Consider the following 23,577-nt stretch of genomic DNA (forward strand, 5'->3'; position numbering starts at 1 on the left):
TCTATGTAACCAGGTAATTGATCCAGGGCATCAATGAAACAGTCACGGCTGTAAGAGACAGAGAAAGGCTCCACAATAGCCGATTGCACTGCATGTTATGTACATAAAAGAGAGGCTGAGAATAACTAACAAACAAAGGAAACCTAATACATAATACAATAGAATACTACAATAGAGCATAAGGATCCTTTGAGAAGACCGAAATGCTATCGCAAAGAAAGTCAAACATCTGCTCTGCGAAGTCCTTGCTTATAGTTCCATCCTCATTATAAACCAAACAAACTTCAGTGCTGTTGACATCTTGAGGCGTCGTCACAACACTCAAGTCAGCACAGTCTTCCTGCGAAGCCATCACACCAAGTTGGTACGTGTTCCCCCCCATTGTGAAACTCTCTGTCCGCGGCATACTCTGATGTTGAACAACAGTAGAGAAACCGTTGACTCCATCATCATCCCAGTCAGTGCACTTGTTGATGATCTCCCTGAAGCCCAATGTCTCATACGGCATATTGTCCACCTGCTGGTTTTGGATGTATTGAAGGAGATCTAGAACGGTCCATGAGGGTTTGTGGCGAACACGTACCGGAACAAGATTCAGACAGGGGCCGACAAGGCTTTCGATGCCGGGCAAATTGCTGCTATTGCGTCCGCTGATAATGTTGCCGAAAACAACGTCCGTCTTCCCTGTGACTCTCGCCAATGCTGAGGCCCAGGCAGCCTTGATGACAGTAGAGGTTGTGATGTTGACTGACGCAAGCGACGGTGTAGAAACGACCTTTCTCAAGACCTGGGTAGGGCTTGTTTGTAAAGATATATGCCGTCGTTGGATGACGTTGGTGGGAGCGGAATCCTTCAGAAGGGCCCTCCAGTACGCGTAGCATCCTTGCTTGTTCGTCCCCAACACCCTCTGGATGTAGCTTGCATATGAGGGTATGGGATGAATAGGCTCACCCTCACATGAACCTTTCAGACTCTGTAGAATAGTTGAGAAGCATACACCGTCATACTGTGCGTGAGATATCCTGATGAAGATCCGATGTCGTTCCGATGACTTGAGTCGCGCTACTATGAAGCGGAGGGAGGGTTCATGAGGATGCGGAACCTCGTGCTGATAGGCTGACCTAAGCTCTGAAGTAAATTGATCTATGCTCTCAACGTCTTCAACAATGAGAGTGGGCTGGACCTGTCGGAGGATGACCTGCAAGTAACGGCCTTGATGATAGACAAAGACGGTGCGCAAGATGTCGTAGGCTGCAACAACATTGGTGATGCTTTCTCGAAGGAGAGATATGTCAAGCGCGCCTGAAGAATCCAGATGGAAGTAGTTGAGCTGCCATCGTGACTTGAGAAGGCTTCCGTGAATGGCCTGGTCTTGAAAGTCGGTAGTTGGCAGGACGTCGATAATGCTGGCTCGTGACACGCCGACAACAGGGCAGATGTGACTTCGAACGAATTGCTCAACATCATCTGTGTCAAGCATGCAGAGGGGCTTGTAAAGCTGTTCATTGGTGTTACAATTTTCCTTCTTAGAGGTCGAGATATCCACGTGGTCAAAGCTAGAAGCCCTGTCACTATCCTTGTATGACTTGTCGTTGAGGCAATCCAACAAGGAACCGAATTCTGGATTCTTGAAGATATCAGCCACAGTGAGCGGCAAGTCCAGCTCTCTGGCATTGCCGACCATCGACATAGCGATAATCGAGTCACCGCCGGATTCGAAGAAATTATCAGTAGGTGAAATTGCACAACCCTCATACTCGAGACTGTCTCTCCATAATGCGGATAGTTTGTTGTGGAGATGCTTCCTGTCGCGGGAGAATGAGTTACACATGTTGGACGACATGGAGGCTGCGTCGCCAACGTCAATCAAAGTCGAAGATGCACTGATTCCCGAGCTGTGTGTTTTGGGTTGGTTGTTTGCATCGTCATGTTCGGACGTTGAGCCGTCAACCTCGGGTGAATGCGTGTATGTGCTGCGAGCCACCGGTGAGCTCTGTAATAGTCGAAGGTGGACCAGAGCGCTCTCGCTGTGATCAATAAAATCGTTTAGTAGCTCGGACATGTTCACAGCGAGATCCTGGGCCTGCGAGCTTGAAAGTATATTGGCCCAGTAACGGAAGACAATGCCTTCGTCACCTCGTGTAGCATTGGCGTTGAGCGTGACGGCGTACTCGCTTGGGTCATAGGCTTCAACAGCTTCGTAGGTGAGCGAGTTGGGCTCGGAGACACTTGATACACCGGCGTTTTGGATGGACACCGCTGTGTTGAAGAAGCCCCGTTTGGCTTGGCCCAAGGCATGGCTAACACGAGATAGAGAGAAATGCTGGTGAGGTAGACTGGCCATGTAGTCATGTCGAGCACTGTGGAAGAGTGTCTTGAGAAGCGTCTCGGGCGTAAACTGGAAGCGGAATACGAGCATGTTGATGAGAGGACCGACAATGCCTTCAACGCCATCGATACGGGCATCACGTCCAGACGCTAGATAGCCAAAGCACACATCATGGCGGTCTGTGTAGGCTCCGAGCAGCAGAGCCCATGCCACCATGACTATGTTGGAGAATGTCACCCCGAGTTTGGAACCAAGCGATTGTAGCTCTGGGAAACGATCGAAGTGGACAGCAATAGACTTTAGGCGGCGGTAAGCCGTTAGGTCGGGGTTGATTCTAGGGAACGCGGTGTGTTGTGATCCCGAGAGGTAGCCTTTCCAAAAGTCAAGACTGGATGCGGTGGATTGGTTGGAGATGTATTTGATGTACTCCTTGTATGAAGGGGCTCGAGTTGGAGGCAAGCTGTTGGTGTATGCGTTGGAGATATCCTGGAGGAGGACTGATGTCGAAGCACCGTCGGTAACTGCGTGGTTCAGTTCAAGCTTCATGAAAACCTTTCCTTGTGGTGTTTCGCAGATGGTGATCTGATAGGGGAGCATAGGGCCATCGTGTCTCTTATTAGTCTCGCCGAGGGACCTGCAATTTAGCTCGGCCATGACGTCGATCTCCCGACACTTGATCGTGCTGATGCGAGACTCGAACGGCCGCAGCACGACCTGATCGAATGAGCCGCCTTGACGCAGGCTATCAATAAAGATGGTTCTCAATGCTGGATGACGCTCAATGACCTTGTGACAAGTCTGGAGGAGCTTTGCAGTATCGATCAATGAGCGGTCGGGGAGAGTAACTTCAAGGACGACGTGGAACAGATACTGCGATGGATCTAGGAGTTGAGTGAGCAATATGCCCGTCTGCATAGGGGAGCATGGGTATATATCCTCGACCATGTCAAACGAAACATGAGCATTGGGAAGATGTGTAGTGATGATCTCGTGCAGATCCGCGTAGCTGATGGGCAAAAGAGGAAAGTCGCTGAGTGTGGGGGCAGAAGGGGTCTCGGCAAGCTTTCTCGTAGTATTGATGAGGATCTCCTTACAGTTGGACACCCATTTCTCGATAACGTCTTGACGAAGCATGTGTTGATTATACATCAAGGTGAAGACAATGCCCTCATCAAGTACAGATATAGAAATCTCAAAGAGAGCCAGACGGCAGGTCTCAGGCGCGACGTCGGAAATAGCGAGAGTGTCTTGCTCCGTGAATGGAAAGTCAAGCGTACTAAAGAGAGAATTGCCGTGGCCTGATTGTTGAGTGCGACCGAGATAATTGAGCAAAATCTCCATTGGTTCGTCATTGCCTGACTCGGTGAGGTAGCGATGGGCAAAGTACGGGCGGCCATTGCTAGGAACGCTGCGGCGCACATCTTTCACCCTCCGAACATGGTCGATGTCATCGCCGTGATCGAGACTCTGTCGTGATACGTGTACAGGGCAGAGCGAGGTGAACCATCCGACAGTCTGTGAAGGATCAATCGTTTGATCCCAAGGTTCGCGGCCATGCCCTTCGTTGAACAGTGTTGGCAGCTCCCGCTCGACGAAGCTCTGTGCAAAGGATTTGAGAATTGCCGTGATGAATAGATCTAGGGGTTCAGTCTTGAAGGCTCTGTGCGAGTCACCAAGTATGGAGGCGACGACGTCAGTCTCTGTGATGACGAAAGACTTTTGTTTCATGTCTCCGTAGACGTTGGCAGTCTCTGATATGCCCCAGAACTCCAAGTCGGCTGGTTGTATAGCAAATGGCAGAAGTGTTGCACCATTGTCGAGGGAATTGACATGTTTGATCTGTAAAGCATTCCATCTGCGGAACGAGAGGGGCTTGGAAGATGGCGAATAGGTAGAGGTCAGTAGTGCCTCGAGGTCGTGGATGATATTAATCCAAGAATGATGTCGACGACCAAATGATGCGCTACAAGTGACAATACTTGAGAGCCATCAGACAGTGTGAATAGGTCGACTGCAAAGACGGGCCCAGAAACATCAATACTGCTGTGGCTGGCCGCTACGATTGGAATCATGTCAGGTTCCGAAGCAACCTCGTGATTCTTGAAACCATAGGAACCTTGAATATGTGAGGCGATGTGCTGTGTCCACTTCGCATCAGGGGATTTGTTGAACCGCGCGCGAAGCATCGGATGTCTCTCAACAATAGCATCAAGAGCGTTTTGGAGGCTAGATATGTCGACAGGCCTGCTGATGGACAAGAGTTGGCTCTGGTTGAGGCGATCTCCACCGTCCGTGTCGGTGCTGTTGTTGAAGAAGAGGCGTTGAATTGGGGACAGCTCGAATGCTTGATCGTCATCTTCCTCGTAGTAGTCAATCACTTGGTGTTCTTTGGCGGCGACGACAGTGGCTAACTCCGAAATTCCCTTGGCGCTCATGATGTCCTGCATAGTCAATGCAATCGATTGGTCGTGGCAGCGCGTAAGTATTTGGATTGCCATGATGGAGTCGCCGCCGAGAGAAATAAGAGAACGGTTCAGAGGCGTTTCCGTCTCTGAAATGTTGAGGACCGACGCCCAGATACGCCTGAGCTGCTGGCTAGCTGGTGTCATTACCGCGTCCACAGCATCTTGGCCGTGATCCAAGTCGACGGTGATTTTGCAAAAGTCCACATCTGCATCAGCAAGCCAACTGCTCGCACTCGCTCTATCGAGCTTGCCAGATAGTAAGAGGGGAATGGCTCGGACCGCCAACCAAACCGACGGAACCATATATGGTGGAAGCGTCTCGGCGAGATCGTGTTGGAGCGCGCAGATCTGTGTTCGGGCAGCATCCATGGCGGAATCATGAATAGGGACAAAACCAGACGTAGCGAGGGATGACTCGGCGGGCAAAGGATCTTGGAGAGAAGTAATGGCTACCAGTCGGCCCTTGAAGATGCCAGATTGTGGTAGATTGACCAAGACCTGGCGGATGCGCGGGTCAGACTCAAGGCAAGCCTCAATCTCACCGAGCTCCATGCGCTGGCCGTGAAGCTTGACCTGGTGATCCTTGCGCCCTAGATAGTCGAGAGACCCATCAGGACAATACCTGACCAAGTCGCCAGTCTTGTACAGACGCACGGGCTCGCTCGTGAAAAGGTACATCCATGCTGGGTCCTCGATGAACGATGCAGCCGTCCGATCCCTGTCGTTCAAATACCCGCGGGCCACAATGGGCCCGCTGATGAGAAGCTCTCCTACACATCCCACAGGGACAAGGCAGTTGTGATCTCTCGGATCGACGACCCAAGTGTGGTTCCCGTCCATGGCGTGGCCGATATTCGCGGGGTCCTTGGTAGAAACAGAACTGTTTGCAACCGCAAACATGGTACACTCAGCTGGCCCGTAGCCATTCATCAGCTCTACCTTGTCTCCCCAGGCACTGATCGTTTCGGTGGTCAGAGTCTCGCCTCCACAGATCAGTGTCTGCAATGTCTTGAACTTGGAGGGGTCCTGTAGATTTGCGAGTGAGGGGGTTAGGAATGCCCAGGTGACCCCGAGGGTGTTCATGGAACCGGCCAGATCGGTCATCCTCATGTCCTCGCTGGGAACGCAGACACAGGCACCAATGGTGAGTGGAGCGAACGTCTCTCCGATTGCGATGTCGAATGCATAGGACGCAAAATGGAGTACTCCCGAAGCTGGATTCATGTTCATGCGTTTCATGAAAGCCCTCGAGCTTGTTACAAACGAACCATGTTCAATGACCACTCCTTTCGGCTTTCCGGTACTGCCGGAGGTATAGATGACAAACGCGGCATGTCGAGGTGCGACGGCTGGCAGATCATGCACAGAAACATGTTGACAAGGTAGCTGCATAGTGAAAAGCTCAGCCTCGATCAAGACAACAGACTCGACAATGCCGTGAAAGCGCTCTTGATACTGCGGTGCGCATAGCGCAACACGGGCCTTGCAGTCGCGGGTGATCTCGGCGTGGCGCGCAGAAGGATGCGCAGGGTCCAAGGGAACGATGGCGCCGCCGGCGAGTATCACAGCGAGCATCGAGACTGTCGTCCAGAGAGATTTATCCATACAGCATGGAACCAGCTCATTAGCGCATACACCCTTTTGCACGAGTATCCTGGCGAGGTGCGAGGCGTGTTGAGCAAGATCATCGTAGCTGAGTTGACCATCCCAGGCGTGAATAGCGGTCTCGTTACCATTGGTTGCTGCTGACTGCCAGAACAAGTCGGGAATGCTCTCTTCTGAAGTCTCAAGAACTCGGCTGTTCCATCCTCTGATCATCTTCAAGTCCTCTTGGCCATAGAGCCGAAGTTCCGATACCTTACGAGTAGGTTGCCGAAGCGATAGATCCGTGAGTTGTTCTACCAGCGTCTCGAACTGCTGGGCGATGTGTTGCGTCTGCCAACTCGAAATGACCTTGTTGTCGTGGTGAATTGTCAAGACGAGCTCGTGCGCCTCGATGGAGCATTCGACAACAAGGGGATATGTGAAGAAACTTTGCTGACCCACCTCGTCTTGGATCGGGTTCAACAGGTCATTCTGGCCCGTTCCTTGGTCGGATGACTGTATGACCAGCAAGTTCTGGAAGTCACAGGCGACTGCTATGGTATCGTCTAAACGTCTGATGCGCTGGAGGCCCGCATGCTGATGGGGGATTACCTGCGTGGCTCGTGCATGAAGACTCTTCAACAAGTCGCCAATGGTGCTGTTGCGATCGATCTGAACTCTTGAAGGCACCGTGGTTAATGTAGGTCCAAGAATGTCTTGTACATGATCGAGGGCAATGTCACGTCCAGACAGGGTCTCGCCGAAGACGACATCGTCAGCTCCTGTTTGAGACCCCAGGACAAGCGCCCATGCTGCGCGGACGATTGTTGGGATCGTTATGTCCATTCCAAGTCCGTTTCTGCTGTACTGGATTGTATGTGTCAAGGATTCATGACATGATTGCGCGGCTGGTGCAGAAGAGACTTTGGGGAAATGAGATACGGAGGAGGCTTCTTGGAACCTAGCTCTCCAAAAGTCGTCAGAGGCTTCAGCGTCAACGTCGGCTAGGTACTTGATAAAGTTGGCGTATTCGACCACGGGCTCATGGGCAGTGTCTCCACGGTAGAACTGAGATACTAGCTTGAGTAGAGAGGGCATACTCCACGCATCGTATAGCGCGTGGTGGATGACCCATACAAAGTGGCAAGGCCCATCACCAGGCGAGCTAACGATACTGTAGCGGGCTAAAGCTCCTCCGTTGTGCTCAGGTACCGATCCAGCCTTAGTAGTGGCAGACTCGAGATCGTCATGATTCTCCCACTCGATTTCGTGGGGCGCAAGGACAGCTTGGTAGGATTTAAATGAGAGGGTGTTCACGATACGCGTTCTCAAAATGTCGACTCGGTCAACGGTATTCTGCCAAGCCAGCTTGAAACGATCGATGGAGATGTCCAAGGGAAGCTTGAAAACATACGTCGCGACATATGCACCAGGCTGCTGCAAGGACGAGGCAACAAGACCCTCTTGGAGAGAGCTACAAGGGTAGACATCCAGGATCTGGCTCTCCTGCACGCCGCACCGACCTGCAACCTCGTGCAGAAGCAACGAAGGGTCTTGAACGTCTGAAAGAAGCGAAAACGGGTCTACGATTGAGACAGGAGTTTCGTCCGAGTGTTTGCATGACATGGCCATGTCTGACAAGACAGGGTTGTTGAAGATGGCCATGACGGTGATGACAACGCCTTCCGTCCTGGACGCCGCAACGAGCTTCATGGCGTCGACTGAATCACCACCGAGTCTGAAGAAGCTATCGCCTTTGCTGATCTGGTCGATAGGAATGTTCAAGACTGTGGCCCAGGCTTTCTGTAGCTTGCGCTGCATCGCCGTGGTAGGGAGGTTCCCGGTTCGAGCCGTCCCAGAGAGCTTATAGGAAGCCATGAACTGAGGTGGTATAGACTTGGCAATAACCTTGAGTCTCTGGCGATCTAGTTTCCCAGCCAAGGTCAATGGCATCTTTGACAGTGGGATGTAGATGGTAGGGACCATGTACGATGGTAGAGCATTCCTGAGGGCTGACTTGAGAGACTGGGCAAGTTCAGTTGAAGCACTCGACATGCTTGCTAGAAGTGGGTCAACATCGTGGGTAAAAGTATCCTCGACATCATCGTCGCTGGTAAAGAAGACGGCTAGTGCCTTGGTTGACGTCTTGCTCTGCGGAACAACTATATCAACAGCGGCTTGAATGTGGTTTGGTACGTTCGCTTGAACATGATACTCGATCTCGCCGAGCTCGATACGTTGTCCATTGAGTTTGATCTGTGTGTCCTTGCGCGACACGTACTTGAGAGATCCATCCGAGTTGTACATGACCAGATCACCAGTCTTGTACAGACGACCTATGCCATCTCCCTCAAGCTTCATGCCTTGACGCCATAATGGAGGTTCGATGAATGCCTCCTTTGTCTTTGTCTCGTTGCCAAGATAGCCTCTGGCCACAATGGGCCCTTCCACGAGTAGTTCACCGATGCTGCCGACTGGCATAAGGCGATTGTGGTTTCGCGCATCGACAACCCAGCAACGACTACCAACAGCATTACCGATAGTAGAGGGGTCACTGTTGAGGATGCTTCCGTCATGATCAACCTTCGTGCTCGTTGCAGCGATAACAGACGTCTCACTGGGACCGTAAGCGTTGATCAGAGAGGCGTGGCCAGCCCATTTCGTAATGTGGTCTCTTGACATGGCTTCGCCACCGGTAACGAGGACCTTGAGAGTAGGAAGACTGCCCGGCTTGAGAACGCTCGCGACAGATGGCGTAAGCAGAGTCCAGTTGACGTTAAACTTGGTAATGGCGCCTGACAAGTCGTTCATGCGGTCTTGGTCGCTGGGGATACAGATACAGCCGCCCACTAACAAGGTGGAGAGGATCTCCATGACGCTGGCATCGAATGTGTGCGACGCGAACTGCAGCACACGAGAGGTTGATGTCATCATGATAGCCTTGGCGTGAGCGGTGCCTCCAGTGGTGAAGGATGCATGCTCGATTATCGTACCCTTGGGAACACCTGTCGTTCCTGAGGTGAAGATTATGTAGGCAGCATTTTCAGGCCGAACCGTGACTCTGGGTGAACCTGGCAACACGGGGGGCAGCAACGGCATAGTCTCCTTGCCAAGAGGAATAGCCGGTAGGTCTAGGCTCTCGAATTTGGCCTTCAAGGACGTGGAGCAGATGATCAGCTTGGCGTCAACATTACTGACCAAGAACCTGATACGATCGGGCGGATGAGTAGGGTCCAGAGGAACAAAGGCGCCGCCGGCCTTCAAGACTGCCATCATGGCAACGACGGTCCATGCTGACTTTTCGAAACAAAGCGGGATATACATCTCGGGCCCGACGCCGAGAAAGACGAGGTACTGAGCAAATCGTGAAGCCGCTGCATCAAGTTCAGGGTAGGCAAAGGTGGCATCCCATGCGTCGATAGCGGGTGTATGGTCAGGTAGTCGTTGACAGTTGTGCTCAAAGACGTGGTGCACACATTCGTTCAACACCTCGGGCTCGGCATTGTTCCACGAAATCAACTGCTGTCTACCGTGGTCACTGAGAATGTTCAGTTGGCCTACCGGAATTGCCGTGTCACATCGCGCCATTGAGGAAAGGACCTGGTCGAATGTAGAAGCAATGCTGGCGGCCTGCGCGTCTGAGACTTTGTCTTGCCAGTAGCATAACTGGAGCTCGACATTTGAGTCCCACACTTCGACGTTGACAGTCATGTCGTATTCGCTAGGGTCCTGCGCATCTCTGACGTCGAACGAGATGGCACCGGTTGCCATGTCTTTGGAGACTGATCTACGCTGGAAGGAATAGGCAGTGTTGAAGAGAGGCTCGTTGGAGATACCCATGGCGTGCTGGAAGCTGGCAAGCGAGACATTCTTGTAGTTCATAGCCGTGGCTAGGTCATCTTGGATGGCTCGCAGGGCATTATCGAGGCTGGTGGACGGGTCAAGACGGACGCGGCAGACGAGCATACTGATGAATACTCCAATTGCCTCGTCAATGCCACTGACGGGTACGTCTCTGTCGGCGACGAGATAGCCGAAGCACACATGATCAAGGCCTGTGTATGCTTGGAGGACCAGTGCCCAAGCCAGTTGTAGCAGGTTGGATAGAGTGATACCTCTTTCAGTGCAGAGCGCTTGAAGCTTGGCAGCATGCGAGATACCTTGAGCAAGAGTTCGAAGAGTCCTGGGCCCTGTAGCCCCGTCAGTTAGCAGAGGCAGACAACAAGGCTCAGCTCCGTCCAAATACTCTTTCCAGTACTTGGCGTCCTGAGAGCCCCCGCTCTGCTGCAAGAAGGAGACGTAGTCCCTGTAAACTGCAAGGTTGGCAGTGTCCAGGCTGCCCTCGTACGCCAAGCCAAGGTCGCGGAACAGAATAGGCATAGAGGTTCCATCGGAGATGGCATGACTCATTTCAAGAATACACAGCACTGTATCCCCTGCGGTGTTGAAGATTGTGAAACGGTGAGGTGGGTGGTTTGTAGGAAGGCCGAGTGGTGAATGTTCACTGAGCCTCTGGTCTACCTCTGTGGCGGGACATTCAATGATGGAAACATTGATATCGTGATTCCTTAGAACAACCTGACTTATAGCGCCCTCCTGTAGCAGACTGTCCATAAAGGCGGTCCGAAGCGTAGAATGGCGATGGACCACACGCTTCCACGAGTCTGATAGCCGCTTTACGTCGATCACATCGCCTGGTCGTATGGATGTAACCGAAAATGTGATCGAGTAAGAGTAGTATCCAGGGTCTTTGATCTGGGACAATAGGATGCCCTGCTGAACAGAGGAGCATTGATATACTGCTTCAACATTGTCAAGAGTGATGCCCACCTCATCGAGACTCTGTTTAACCTGGGACTCCTTCTTGAAGGCCAGAGGAAGCAAAGACAGATCCGGGGATGGCTCTCGTGTAACCTGAGATAACCTTTGGGCTGCTCGGTGTATATAGTCCCTACAGCTCTGAGTCCATTTGCTGATAGACGACTGGTTGTGCATGTGGCGGTTGATGGAAAAGTCAAAGGTTAGCCCTTCGTTAGTGAAAGAGGCAGAAATCTCGATGATGGCTAATCGTGGGATGTTGGCCCCAATGTCAGACAGCGAGCTCAAAGAGTTCAACATGTTTCCATCGACAGATTTGAACACGGAGTCCTCAGTTCCAAAGTCCTGTATATGACCAAGGAAATTAAAGGCAATTTCCACTGGGAATTCGATCTGGGACTTCGAGTCAGGTAACATGCTATGAGCAAAGTACGGTCGACCGTTGCCGGGAAGCTTTCTCCGAAAGTCGCGTATCCAGCACACTACATCAAGGATGTCATGCTCAGCGGGAAGAGCTTCCGGGAGGAAGACAGGACAGAGAGTGGTGAACCATCCAACGGTACGTGATAAATCCAGACTGTCATCAGGAGGCTCTCTTCCATGACCCTCGTTGAATATGGGGGGTATCGAAGACCGGTCTGGAAATGTTTGGCGGAAGGATGCTAACAGTGATGCTAGCAAGACGTCAACAACATCATGACTGCTACCTGAGAGCAGGTTTGATGTGCCAGTGGGTATCGTCATAGTCTCTGTGATTGAGTCGCCATGGAGATTTGGTACGCCTTCCATACCCCAGTATCGGTGATCCTGTAGAGGGACTGGAATGTCGTGGAATGAACGCTCCAGTGAAGCCTTCCGAGCTTCTTCGTGTTGTTTGGAACTCCAAGTCTGGAAGGAGAATGGTTTCGCTGGGCTGTGGAGAGATGCTGAAAAAAGCCCTTCTAGATCCTGTAGGATGATGTTCCAAGACACGATATCGACAATCAGGTGATGAGCCACGAATGTGACGATCTGGTTGCCAGTTCCCTCCATCTCAAACATGTCGGCAGCAAATATCGGTCCATCAATAATGTTTAGGGTAGTCTGGCTCTCCATGACCAACTCCAAGAGACGCTTCTCGTCAACCATGCCGTGTGAACGGAGTGTATAGGAGCCAGCTATATCGCTGGTAATCCGCTGGGTCCAGTTGCCATCGACCTGCGAAAAACGAGCACGCATCATGCTATGCATCTTGACGATACAGTGCAACGCATTCGACAGCTCCTGTGAGGTGATGTTGCGGGTGGTAGCCAGAGTCATGCTCTGGTTGAAGTGGTGAGAACCCAGGCCAATACTCTCAAAGTAAACCTTTTGAATAGGTGAGAGTTCAAAAGGTTTCTCCAGTTGTTCTTCATCATAAGTGACGTCCTCGACGTTCGTGACAGTAGAGGCAAGGTCGATGATGGACTTGGCTCGCATGATCTGGCTGACAGTTACAGCCATGTTGGAGGAGCGGCAAATGGCCATAAGCTTCATGGCGGATATCGAATCACCGCCGAGGTGAATAAACGACTGCTTGAACGGAACCATGTCGACCTTGAGATTGAGAGCCTTGGCCCAAGCAGCCCTAAGCTTGATCTCCACTTCCGATGGTTCTCTATCCAGAGCGGACGCCTCTTCCTGCGCGTCAAGAACGAGGTGGTATTGTTCAAGAGTCATATCCTCGACCCATCGCACGGCACGCCTACGGTCAAGCTTGCCAGAGGGGAGGAGGGGAACATGTTTCACGACAATCCACAGAGATGGGATCATGTATGATGTCAGATGCCTTGCAAGACCCTCACGAATGCCCACCAATAGGGACGGAGCATATTTGTGCACGATCTGCATCTCTTCATCTCCTGTCATTTCTCCCCTGATGACAGAAAGATAGTTGGGGGATAGGATGGCTACCAGGCGGGCTTTGAAGGTGCCAGAAGCTGGAACAGCCGCCAGACACGACTCGACGGCAGGGTCCGCGCTCAGATGATGTTCAATCTCAGATAACTCGATTCTCTGACCGTTGACTTTGACTTGGTCATCCTTGCGTCCATGGAACTCAATCCCGTCCTCAGTAATCTTGACCAAGTCTCCCGTCTTGTAAAACTTGCGTTCTGTGCCTGCAGCCGCGGTTGGGAACTGTTGACACCACTTCGGATTGGTGATGAAGGATTCTGCCGTTCTCTCGGGGTCATTCAGATACCCTTCAGCAAGGATCGGGCCTTCTATCACGAGCTCGCCCACGGCGCCGACAGGCATGAGTCTGTCATGGTTGGCGGCATCAGTGATCCAGCAGATACCACCCACTGCACGACCAATATTCGAGGGGGAAGAATCCAGCGTAACACTGGGGTTCACAGCAGCTACCACGGCAGTCTCACTGGGTCCATAAGCGTTCATAAGACGAACAGACGACGCCCACAAAGAGATATGGACAGAGGACATGGCCTCACCTCCGAGCACCAGTGTTTCGAGACCAGGGACATGCGATGGCTGAAGCAGCTGGGCTACCGAAGGCGTTAACAGAGCCCAGTTGACATGCATTCGGTTCACAGCACCCGCGAGATCGTGGAGACGCTCGTCGGTACTTGGCACACAAACTGTGCCGCCGTGAATAAGCGTGGTGAGGATCTCCATGATACTGGCGTCAAATGTATAGGAGGCAAATTGCATGACGCGCGACGATTCTGTCATGCCCATGGCTTGACCGTGTGCATACGCGCCAGTGCAGAATGCTGAGTGGTCAACAATGGTTCCCTTGGGCTTTCCAGTTGTGCCGGAGGTGAAGATGATGTAAGCTGGACTGTTGGCAGACAAGGATGGAGCTGCGTGCTTGGCTGGGTCGTCTTGACCCAGGGCACTATCGTCTGCCAAAGCTTGCGAGACGGAGATGATTTGCGATCCGAGCTTCATCAAGCGCTCAGCATGCTGGTCGGAGGATAGGACTACTGTGGCGCCAGTATCGGCGAGAATGCCCTTGATGCGAGCATCAGGGTGCGCTGGGTCGAGAGGCACAAAGGCAGCACCCGATTTGAGAATGGCCAGGATGGAAACAACAGCCAAAGATGACTTGTCCATGCAGAAAGGAACAATAGAATGCACTGAAACGCCATTTTCGATCATAACACCAGCAAGACGTGTAGATTGAGAGTCCAGGTCCGCGTATGTGAGGTTCCGGTCCCACGACACGACAGCGAGTTTGTCTTGTACTTGAGCTAATGTCTGATCCCTGATAGCGTCGTGGATAAGCCCCTCGAAGGGGGGAGGCGGAGTACGGTTCATATCCTGCAGCGTCTGGTAGTCATTAGAGCTCAACAAAGGTATACCTCCAAGTTTCTCATCCAACAGCTCAGAAGATGAAACGGACTCCAACATGAGTCCAAAGTGATCCATGATGCGCTGCATCTGAGGCTCAGGTATCACGTTCTGATCAAAATGCACGACAGTCTCTAGCTCACCATCTGCAAAGTGGCACGAGAGCATGAGCGGGTATGACGAGTAGAAATTAGTACCAGCCATCTCATTAGACTGCTCGCACCAAAAAGCATCCGTCGACTCTCTAGGTCCATAGTTGATGGCCAAGAGGTTCTGAGCGCCGCAAGCAAGGGCCGTATCAGCGCTGATGTTCCTGATGGACTGGATGCCAGCGAATTGATGGCTTCTCACAGCTGCTGAGCGATCCTGCACAGAGGCAAGGAGTTCAGCAACGGTCTTTGAGGGCTCAGTAACTACACGTGTTGGTACAGTCGCCAACGTGATACCCGCCATTTCCTCGATTCCAACCACAGGAGCATCGCGCCCCGTCATGGTTTCCCAGAAGACGACGTCGCTGGTTCCAGAGTAGGTAGAGACCGCCATTGCCCAGGCTGTGCGGATTCTAGTCGCAGTAGTGATCTCTGATCCCGATAAGCTCCCCAATGTTGCCTTGTGAACCATCAGGCTCGTTGCGGAAGACTGGTAATCGGCGCTGGGAAGACGTGGGAAATGCTGGGCGGACATATTGGAAAGATAGGACTTCCAGAAGTCGGTGTCTTGATTCGGGTCCAAGTCTGTAAGGTACTTGATAAAGTTGGAGTAGTCGGGGCCCTTGAGTTGCGTGGAACTCAAATCGTCATGGTAGCATCGCTTGACCTTGTCGAGGATGAGAGGAAGACACCAGCCATCATAGATGGAATGATGGATAGTCCAGACAAAGCATTTCCCTGTAGAGCCATCGCCAACGAGACCGTAGTTGGTCAATTTCCCTCCATTATGCAGCGGAAGCTGGCGTCGAATCGTATCGGCATCAGAGAGGCTGGCAAAGGCGGACCATTGGAGTATTTCCTCAGCGACAACAACCTGCACGAACCCAGCATCTTCTGTATGAATGATCCTCGTTCGCAGGGTTGGTTCAGCCTCCACCACGATGTTCCAAACCTTCTGGAACCTAATGGTGTCTATGTCGGCTGGCAATCGATAGATGAGTTGGGCCACATAAGCTCCAGGCTCCTTAGTCGAGAGAGCCATGAGACCCTCTTGCAATGCGGAACAAGGATAGATATCTTGAACATCACCGACCTCGATACGAGCAGAGTCAGCAACAGTTTGTCGCAACGCATTGACCGAATATTCGCCAGACAACAACGAGAACGGCTGGTATGTCGTGGTTGGGGCCTTCGATAATGGTACCGCGGACTCCGCCATATCCAGTAGGGATGGCTTCTGGAACACCCCGCCCACTGTCAAGTCGATGTTGGAGCATCGAGCAAGCGTCACGAGTTGCATGGCCCCGATTGAGTCTCCTCCAAGCTTGAAGAAGTGATCTTGGACTCCGATAGACGCCACGTCGATGTTCAGCAGCTGAGCCCACATAACAGCCAGCTGTCTCTCCACTTCACTAAACGGCGCTCTGCCACTCTTGAGAGCAAGCTTGTACAACTTCATCTTCGCTGCCGGAACCGACTCTCCCAAGACCCTGAGGCTGCGCCGATTCAGCTTGCCCGACGAAGTAAGGGGCATCTTGGAGACGGGAAGCCACGCGGATGGGACCATGTAGGCAGGAACTGCATTGAACAGCACAATCTCGAGGTCTTTTGCAAGAGATCTGAAAGTCTGGTCCATGTCGAGTACCATGCTCTCATCGCTTGTTTCTCGGAGGGAAATATCGGCGTCAGCACAAATAAAGCAGGCGAGCAACTTTCTGCCATGTGATGTGATAAGCTCCACGGCAGATTCCCAGCCCTTGGGAAGATTCTCCTCGATGTGGTGCTCAATCTCTCCAAGTTCAATGCGCTGGCCGTTGAGCTTGACCTGGGTATCTTTCCTCCCCAAGTAAGTAAGGGTGCCGTCAGAATTGTAGCGCACAAGGTCTCCGGTCTTGTAGAGCTTGCGATCCAGTCTAGCGTTCTCAGTCATTCCCTCGATACAGGCGGGTGGAGGAACAAAAGACTGTGCCATCTTCTCTGGTAGGTTCAGGTAGCCTCTAGACACGATAGGACCATCGATGAGGAGCTCGCCTACGCAACCGATTGGGACGAGGAGGTTATGATCGGTTGCACCGACTACCCAAGCGACGCTACCAATGGCACGGCCAATGTTGCTGGCTTTCCCTGGCTGGGCGATGTCGCCACTGTAGGTCGAGTTAACGGAGCATTCAGACGGCCCGTAGCAGCACCGCAGAGACACAAAGTCGCGCCAGATGCCAACACACTTGGCAGTCACGGCTTCACCTCCAAGAGCCAGAGTCTTCAGGGTCGGGACTTCTGACGGCTTGAGGAAGCAAGCCACCGTGGGTGTTATATCAGCTAATGTGACCCTATACCTATTAATTGCTCCGGCCAAGTCATTCAGCCTCTCATGATCAGAAGGTACGCATACGCAGCCTCCCAGGCTGATGGTGCTGAAAATTTCGGCAAGACTGTTATCGAATGTGTACGAAGCGAACTGCAAAACCCTCGAGTCGTGGCCGTAGCCTAGCTTGGGGCCTGAGTACATGGCATTGCTGGCTATTCCTCTGTGCTCTAGCACTACACCCTTGGGACGCCCTGTACTACCGGACGTGTAAATAATGAAGCAGGCGTTGTGAGGTGTGACTTGGGGAAGAGGTGGTTCAAGTGCCGTTGAGATAGTCTGAAGTAGATCTGCGTCCACAGCCACCGTTGTCTTGGCGATGGAGCTGAGCTTGGACACTACTGAGGGAGATACGAGGGCGATAGTAGCCCCTGTATCCTCGGCGCGAAGTCGAAGCGCCGCATCCGGGTGTGCTGGGTCCAGAGGGACGCATACGCCACCAGCTTTGAGGATGGCCAGCATCGAAACTATGGCAAATGCAGATTTCTCGAAGCAGACCATCACAAAGGTCTCCAGGCCGACGCCTAAAGAACTGACGTAATGGGCCAGTTTGTCGGAGGCGCTATCAAGCTCGGCATAGGTAAAGTCCATGTCCCATGAGACAATCGCGGGGCTGTCGGGACGTGAGGCAACCTGCTGCTTGAACAGGTCATGGATGCAGCATTCAATGGCTTCGGGGATCCGCTGGTTCCATCGGCAGATCTGGTTGCTATGCCAAGAACCTAGATGGTCGAGCTGAGCAATGGGCTGGTCGCAATGATGTAGAATATTGCTGAGCGCCTTTGTAAAAGTGCTAGCAACATTGGAAGCCTGTCCGTCCGACAGAGTATCAGACCAGTACATCAAGTCGATGGCCATGTCTCTCTCCCCTGCTTCGACGTTGACTGACACGTTGTACTCATCGGGGTCATAGGTAGGGCAGCATTCCTCGAAAACAAGGTCCGTCTGCGGGGTTGGCGGTAGCTTTCTGTACGACAAGGCTGTGTTGAACAGAACGGCGTCGGACAGCTGAAGTGCGTGGTGGACCTGGGCCAGGGGAGTGTGACGGTACTCTAGACTGTCGAGATAGTCCTTCTGCACTGAGCTCATGATGTCTCCGAAAGTTAGTCGTACTGTCAACGTTGACACGGCATGTGACCATGTTGATGATGGGACCGACGGTATCACGGATACCTTCGATCGGCAGATCACGAGCCGATGTCAGATAGCCAAAGCAAACCTCATCAGAGCCAGTGTATAAACGCAACGTGACTGCCCAGGCAGCATAGATGGCGTTGACAATCGTGACTCCCTGGCGCTCACAAAGGCTCTGCAACTCAGCGACCTCGTCGAATCTGACCCTCAAGTGTCTCAACTCCTTGACCTCGGCAATGTCCCCATCGTCCAGGACAGGGAAGAGGCACGGCTCGATACCAGCCAGATAAGACTTCCAATAGTCGATGCCGGGTTGAACCGGCTGGCTTTGCAAGGCTTTGATGTAATCGCGATACGGCGGGCCTGTCTCAGCCTTGAGACTTCCTTGATATGCAAGGGCAAGGTCGCGGAAGAGGATTGACAGCGAAGTGCCATCCATGATGACATGACTGATGTCCAACCTGCAAAAGACCTTGCCGCTCTTTGCTGTACAGACGTGGAAATGGTGTAACAGCCGGGATGCGTTATCGCCGTGGTTCGTAGGAACTTTCAGCGCCGCAAGTGCCTCGTCGTCTGTACCGCTCTCAGAAACAGTGAATGGTACTTGAACTTCTTTGAGCACTACTTGGTCGTAGATGGAATCCTCCAACGTCACGCTCTCCAAGAAGATCGTCCTGAGAATAGTATGGTACTGAACCATGCGTTTCCAAGCTGTGATAAGCTTTACCACATCCACTGTCTCGCCGCTCTTGCTCTTGACCTCGTGGAACGTGTAGGCAGCGTAAGCAGCGTTCTCCCTCGTGGTGCTGACCAAGAGCCCGGACTGCATCGGAGAGCAAGGGTAGGCGTCTTGAATAAAGTTCACGTCTGTGATCCCAGCCTCGGGCAGCTTCTCCTCTGTGAATACCCTCAGACGATCGTAGGTCAGGGAGAGGAGCGGGAAATCGCTTAGAGTAGGCTCAGGTGCCATTGAGGCCAGAGATGTAATGACTTCGCCAAGACTCTGCTCGCAGCAGGAAATCCACTGGCGGATCTGCGGTTGGTGTTTCATGTTCTGATTGAACCCAAATGAGAAACGGAGAGATCCCTTGACTATAACGGCGGACACCTCGAATAGGGAGATGCAAGCTGTCAGAGGCCCGATGTCTGCACCTTGGCTAGCCTCCCTAATTTCGCCGGCGATATTGCTCTCAGGAGTGAAAAGAGCACCCTCACGCTCCAGTTGCTGGTACTGGCCGAGGTAGTTGAAGGTGATCTCCAAAGGCCAGTGGCGAGAAAAGGCTTCTCTACCCTCCTTTGTTAGCCAGCGACTCGCAAAATAAGGCCTACCGTTATCAGGAACTTTGCGCCTTGCGTCCTTGATCATCTTGACTGTATCGATGATGCTGGACTGTGAATCTGATCCAGCAAAGACGGGGTAAATGGTAGTGAACCATCCTACCACGTTTGACAAGTCGATTGAGCTGTCCCAGACTTCTCTGCCGTGGCCTTCTGCAAACACGGCTGGGATTGGACGGTCCGTGAATATCTGGCCAAAGGAATACACCATCGCTGCCATGAGAACATCCGGGATCTCTGTTCGTAGGGCGTCATGGCACTTGGATACAAGGAGAGATGTCTGGCACGGCCCGATTTCAAAGCCTTGACGAGCCATTTGCCCATAGATATTGGAAACGTTCGTCATGCCCCAGTACTCAGCGTCTCCTTCAGGAATACCATGGATTGGCAGTACTTGGTCTGGGGTCTGGGCGTGAGCATGCTCGGACTGCATCTTGCACCAGACCTGAAACGGGAGTGGACGATCTGTATCGCGCACAGCTTCTGGGCGGAGTAATATCTCCTCGAGCTCTTGGAGGATAATCCTCCATGAGACAAGGTCAATGACCAGATGATGCGCCACGACGAACAAGAGCTGCTCTTCTGCCCCTCGATCAATAAGATCAGCAGCGACAAGTGGACCGTGTACAGGATCCAGGCAAGTCTGGTTATCGACAAGCGAGTGATCGACGTCCTCTTGCGAAGCCAGTTTCAAGGCACGCAGTCGGTACGAGGACGTAACGTCGTTGGTGATGCGTTGTTGCCACTCTCCACTGACATCCTGCTGGAACCTCGCACGGAGCATCGAGTGCCTGGAAATAAGAGTCTCCATTGCCTTGCGCAGATCTGACTCATGGATACGTTGGCTCGTCCGGAGGAGAAAGCTCTGATTGTAATGACCCTGATCGTAGTTGGGCCTCGAAAAGTAGAGCTTCTGGATAGGCGAGAGGTCAAACGGTGTTTCAACCATCTCGTGCAGAAGCGCAGGCCTCTCAATATCCTTAACCTGCAGTGCCAGTGCGCTGATGGACTTGCAATTGATGATATGCGAGACTGCCAGGCCGAGGCCACGTTTCTTGCACTCGCTCATAACTTGCATCGCTGAAATGGAGTCGCCACCGACACTGAGGAAGGATTGTGCAAGGCCAAGCTGTTCTTCTTTGAGGTTCAAGACGTACGTCCAGATTTTGTGTAGCTCCAGCTCAATCTTGTTTTCGCACTTAAGATCTCCCGAGCGCTGAACGACTGCTACAGGGTTCAGCTGTCGATACAGAGCCTCGCTCATGCTATCGACCCATTTTGCTGTTTGCTTCCGGTCAAGTTTCCCAGATTGGAGACGAGGGATAAACTCGACGGCAAGCCACATGGACGGTATCATGTACGAAGGTAGTCTCTTACTAAGCAGATCCTTGGTCTCTGCGATCTTTTCCTGCATGGTACTCTCTAGCTCGCCGTCGATCAGCTTGTAGGGCTTGCCGTTGGGCACGAGGTCCTGATTGAGAGCATCGCAGAGCTGAACGATGGCCAAGAGTCGGCCATTGCAGAAGCCTTCTCTCGGCAGGACGACTATGCCGTGCTTGATGCTGGCGCTGGCATTGATGTGATGCTCTATCTCTCCGAGTTCGATGCGTTGCCCGTGAAACTTGATCTGAGCATCTTTACGGCCAGCAATATGAAAAGTCCCATCGTGATTGTACTTGACGAGATCACCCGTCTTGTACATTCGTCTAGAGCCCGTCCGCGGTGATTGGTTTCTTACCCATGAGGGATCTTCAATAAAGGCTTCGCTCGTCTTCTCGGGCTCCTTGTAGTACTCGCGTGCAAGAGTATGGCCTTCAATGACTAACTCGCCCACTGCACCAACGGGCATGAGACGGTCGTGATTGTCCCGATCCACAATCCAGCAGTGTATGCCGACCTGGTGGCCAATATTCAACGGATTAGTCCCCTGCACCATTCCTCGATGGACGTGTGATACAACAGACGTCTCTGCAGGGCCGTAGCAGTTGATGAGGTTGATGTGCGACCACGAGCGGATGACAGCCTGCGTCATGGCCTCTCCACCAGTGACGAGTGTCTTCAATGTCGGGGCATTGGTGGGGTTGATGAACTTGACGAATGTCGGAGTTAACAGCGCCCAGTTTGCTCGGAGCTGCGTGATGGCCTCCTCAACTGCATTGAGTCGATCGGCTTCGCTGGGTATGCAGACACATCCAACCAGGATCATGCATGTCAGGATCTCGGTGATGCTCACGTCAAAGGTAGACGCAGCGAATTGGAACGATCGCGTGTTGGAGTCCATCATCATTGCAGGACCGTGAGCGAGTGCACTCGACATGAGGGCTCCATGCTCGATGAGGGCGCCTTTGGGCTCACCCGTTGTGCCACTCGTGAATATCATATAGGCTCCGTTGCGCCACGATCCGCAGTCGACCTCGTCACTATTCTCAGGTAGTTCGGTAAATAGTTGATCATCGACGGGGATCAACTCGGGCGCTACACTCTCTAGCATGCATTGGTGTTGAGGGGAACACAAGATAGTCTTGGCTTGCACCTTTTGCGCGAGAGATTGTAGACGAAGCAGTGGTTGGGCAGGGTCGAGGGGTACAAAGATGCCGCCTGCTTTGAGGACTGCCAGCATGGAAACAACAACCCATTTGGACTTGTCGAAGCAGAGGGGCACAAACACTTCAGGTCCAACGCCCGAGGCTTTCAGACGACAGGCCAGACGGTCTGATAGTGACAAGACCTGCTGGTAGGAAAGACTTCCATCCCAAGCGCAAACGGCTTCTGCATCGGGTCTCAACGCTCCCTGCATTGACACGGCTTGGTGGATGCACTTGTGCACATCTCTTATAGGGTTGCTGTTCCAGGCCAAGACTTGTCGCTCATTTCGCTCACTGGACCAGTTTATCTTTGACACGAGAGTCTCAGGGTGGTTGATGATTTCCCTGAAAATCTTCTCGAAGGTGCTGCTGACGTTCTCTGCTTGATCTCGGCTCATGAAGGAAGGGTTCCATGTCAAGACAGTGTCGAGCGTCACAGGATCTATCGTCATGCGAATCTTGCACCACGAAAGAAAGTCTCCGACGTCGTTGCTAGGCTCATGGTTGAAGCTCTGAATTGATAGGAAAGTGTTGAATAGTGTTTTGGCCTTGTCGTCGCGTACCAGAACCAGCGATGAAGATCTGCCGGTGAGAATCTCCTCGACACGCTGATTGGCAGGCAAACGAACATGCACAGCTTGCCTCATGCGCTCTGCAGGGCCCGACGTTTCGGTAACGTTGTGCTGACTGTCAAAGCCGAAGCACACATTGTCCATCCCGGTGAAGCAGCCAAGAAGGATCGCCCATGTTGCCCAAAGAGCAATGCACGTGTCGCTCAGATCGTCAGATGCAACGTGATCTATCTGGGAGGCATATCCCAGGTAATCAGAACGTGTCACCTCAGCCAGATCGAACTGCGGGAACATGGAAGGCTCCAGGTCCGGCATTGACTGATCAGCGGTCCTGAGACAGGCGCAAGAAGCAGTGGGTGCCATTGTTTAGGTATGCAAATTGATTCGGTGAGTATTTGCTGTTGGGGACTTGTTTGACAGAAACATGTAGACCATCAAACGAATAAGATGTGAGGTTTCTGCGTCACGACAGCGATAGTATTCTTTAAGGTGACTGCAGCTATGCGGATGGATGTTACAGCAGATATATCCTTGTTACAGACCAGCAACATTACTACGAAGAAACAACATTCAAGGGGCCATTCAGGGATATACACAGCCAGCCATACCGGATTAGAGGACTGTTTTTCAGCTCTACAGCGACATGCAGCCTGTTTCGCCATGCTGGCTCCTTTTTCTTGCTTCTGAACCGCAACAGGATAGTTGTCTCCGCCCGTTGGCCACTTACAAGGCTGTTACACCAATGACACCGTGGTAACTCCAATATTCCTGCTCTTTTTTGTTTCCTCCTTTCCTCTTCTCTCTCGTGTCACCATAAACGAACAAGTTTCGGGACCCGGAAACACCGGATGTAGTCATGGTATGGAGCACAGAATTATCTTCTTGACTGAGACATGAGAGGCGGA

At 52.4% G+C, this 23,577-nt stretch overlaps 2 protein-coding genes across 2 annotated transcripts; one reads left to right on the forward strand and one right to left on the reverse strand.

Moving 5' to 3' along the window:
• Window positions 1-166: 166 nt before the first annotated feature.
• Window positions 167-23,035, reverse strand: FOXG_13024 (uncharacterized protein; the record flags this gene model as incomplete). The annotated part of the gene is made up of 3 exons (XM_018392968.1): window positions 167-4,096; window positions 4,309-18,155; window positions 18,217-23,035. 3 exons carry the CDS (start codon window positions 23,033-23,035, stop codon window positions 167-169), a joined length of 22,596 nt encoding a protein of 7,531 aa, XP_018251595.1.
• On the forward strand, window positions 3,287-3,631 carry FOXG_20840 (uncharacterized protein; the record flags this gene model as incomplete). The annotated part of the gene is made up of 1 exon (XM_018401152.1): window positions 3,287-3,631. The coding sequence occupies one exon, from the start codon at window positions 3,287-3,289 to the stop codon at window positions 3,629-3,631; it is 345 nt and encodes a 114-aa protein (XP_018251596.1).
• Window positions 23,036-23,577: the final 542 nt, after the last annotated feature.

Source organism: Fusarium oxysporum, chromosome 9, assembly GCF_000149955.1.
Source record: "Fusarium oxysporum f. sp. lycopersici 4287 chromosome 9, whole genome shotgun sequence".
Taxonomy (NCBI): Eukaryota; Fungi; Ascomycota; class Sordariomycetes; order Hypocreales; family Nectriaceae; genus Fusarium; species Fusarium oxysporum.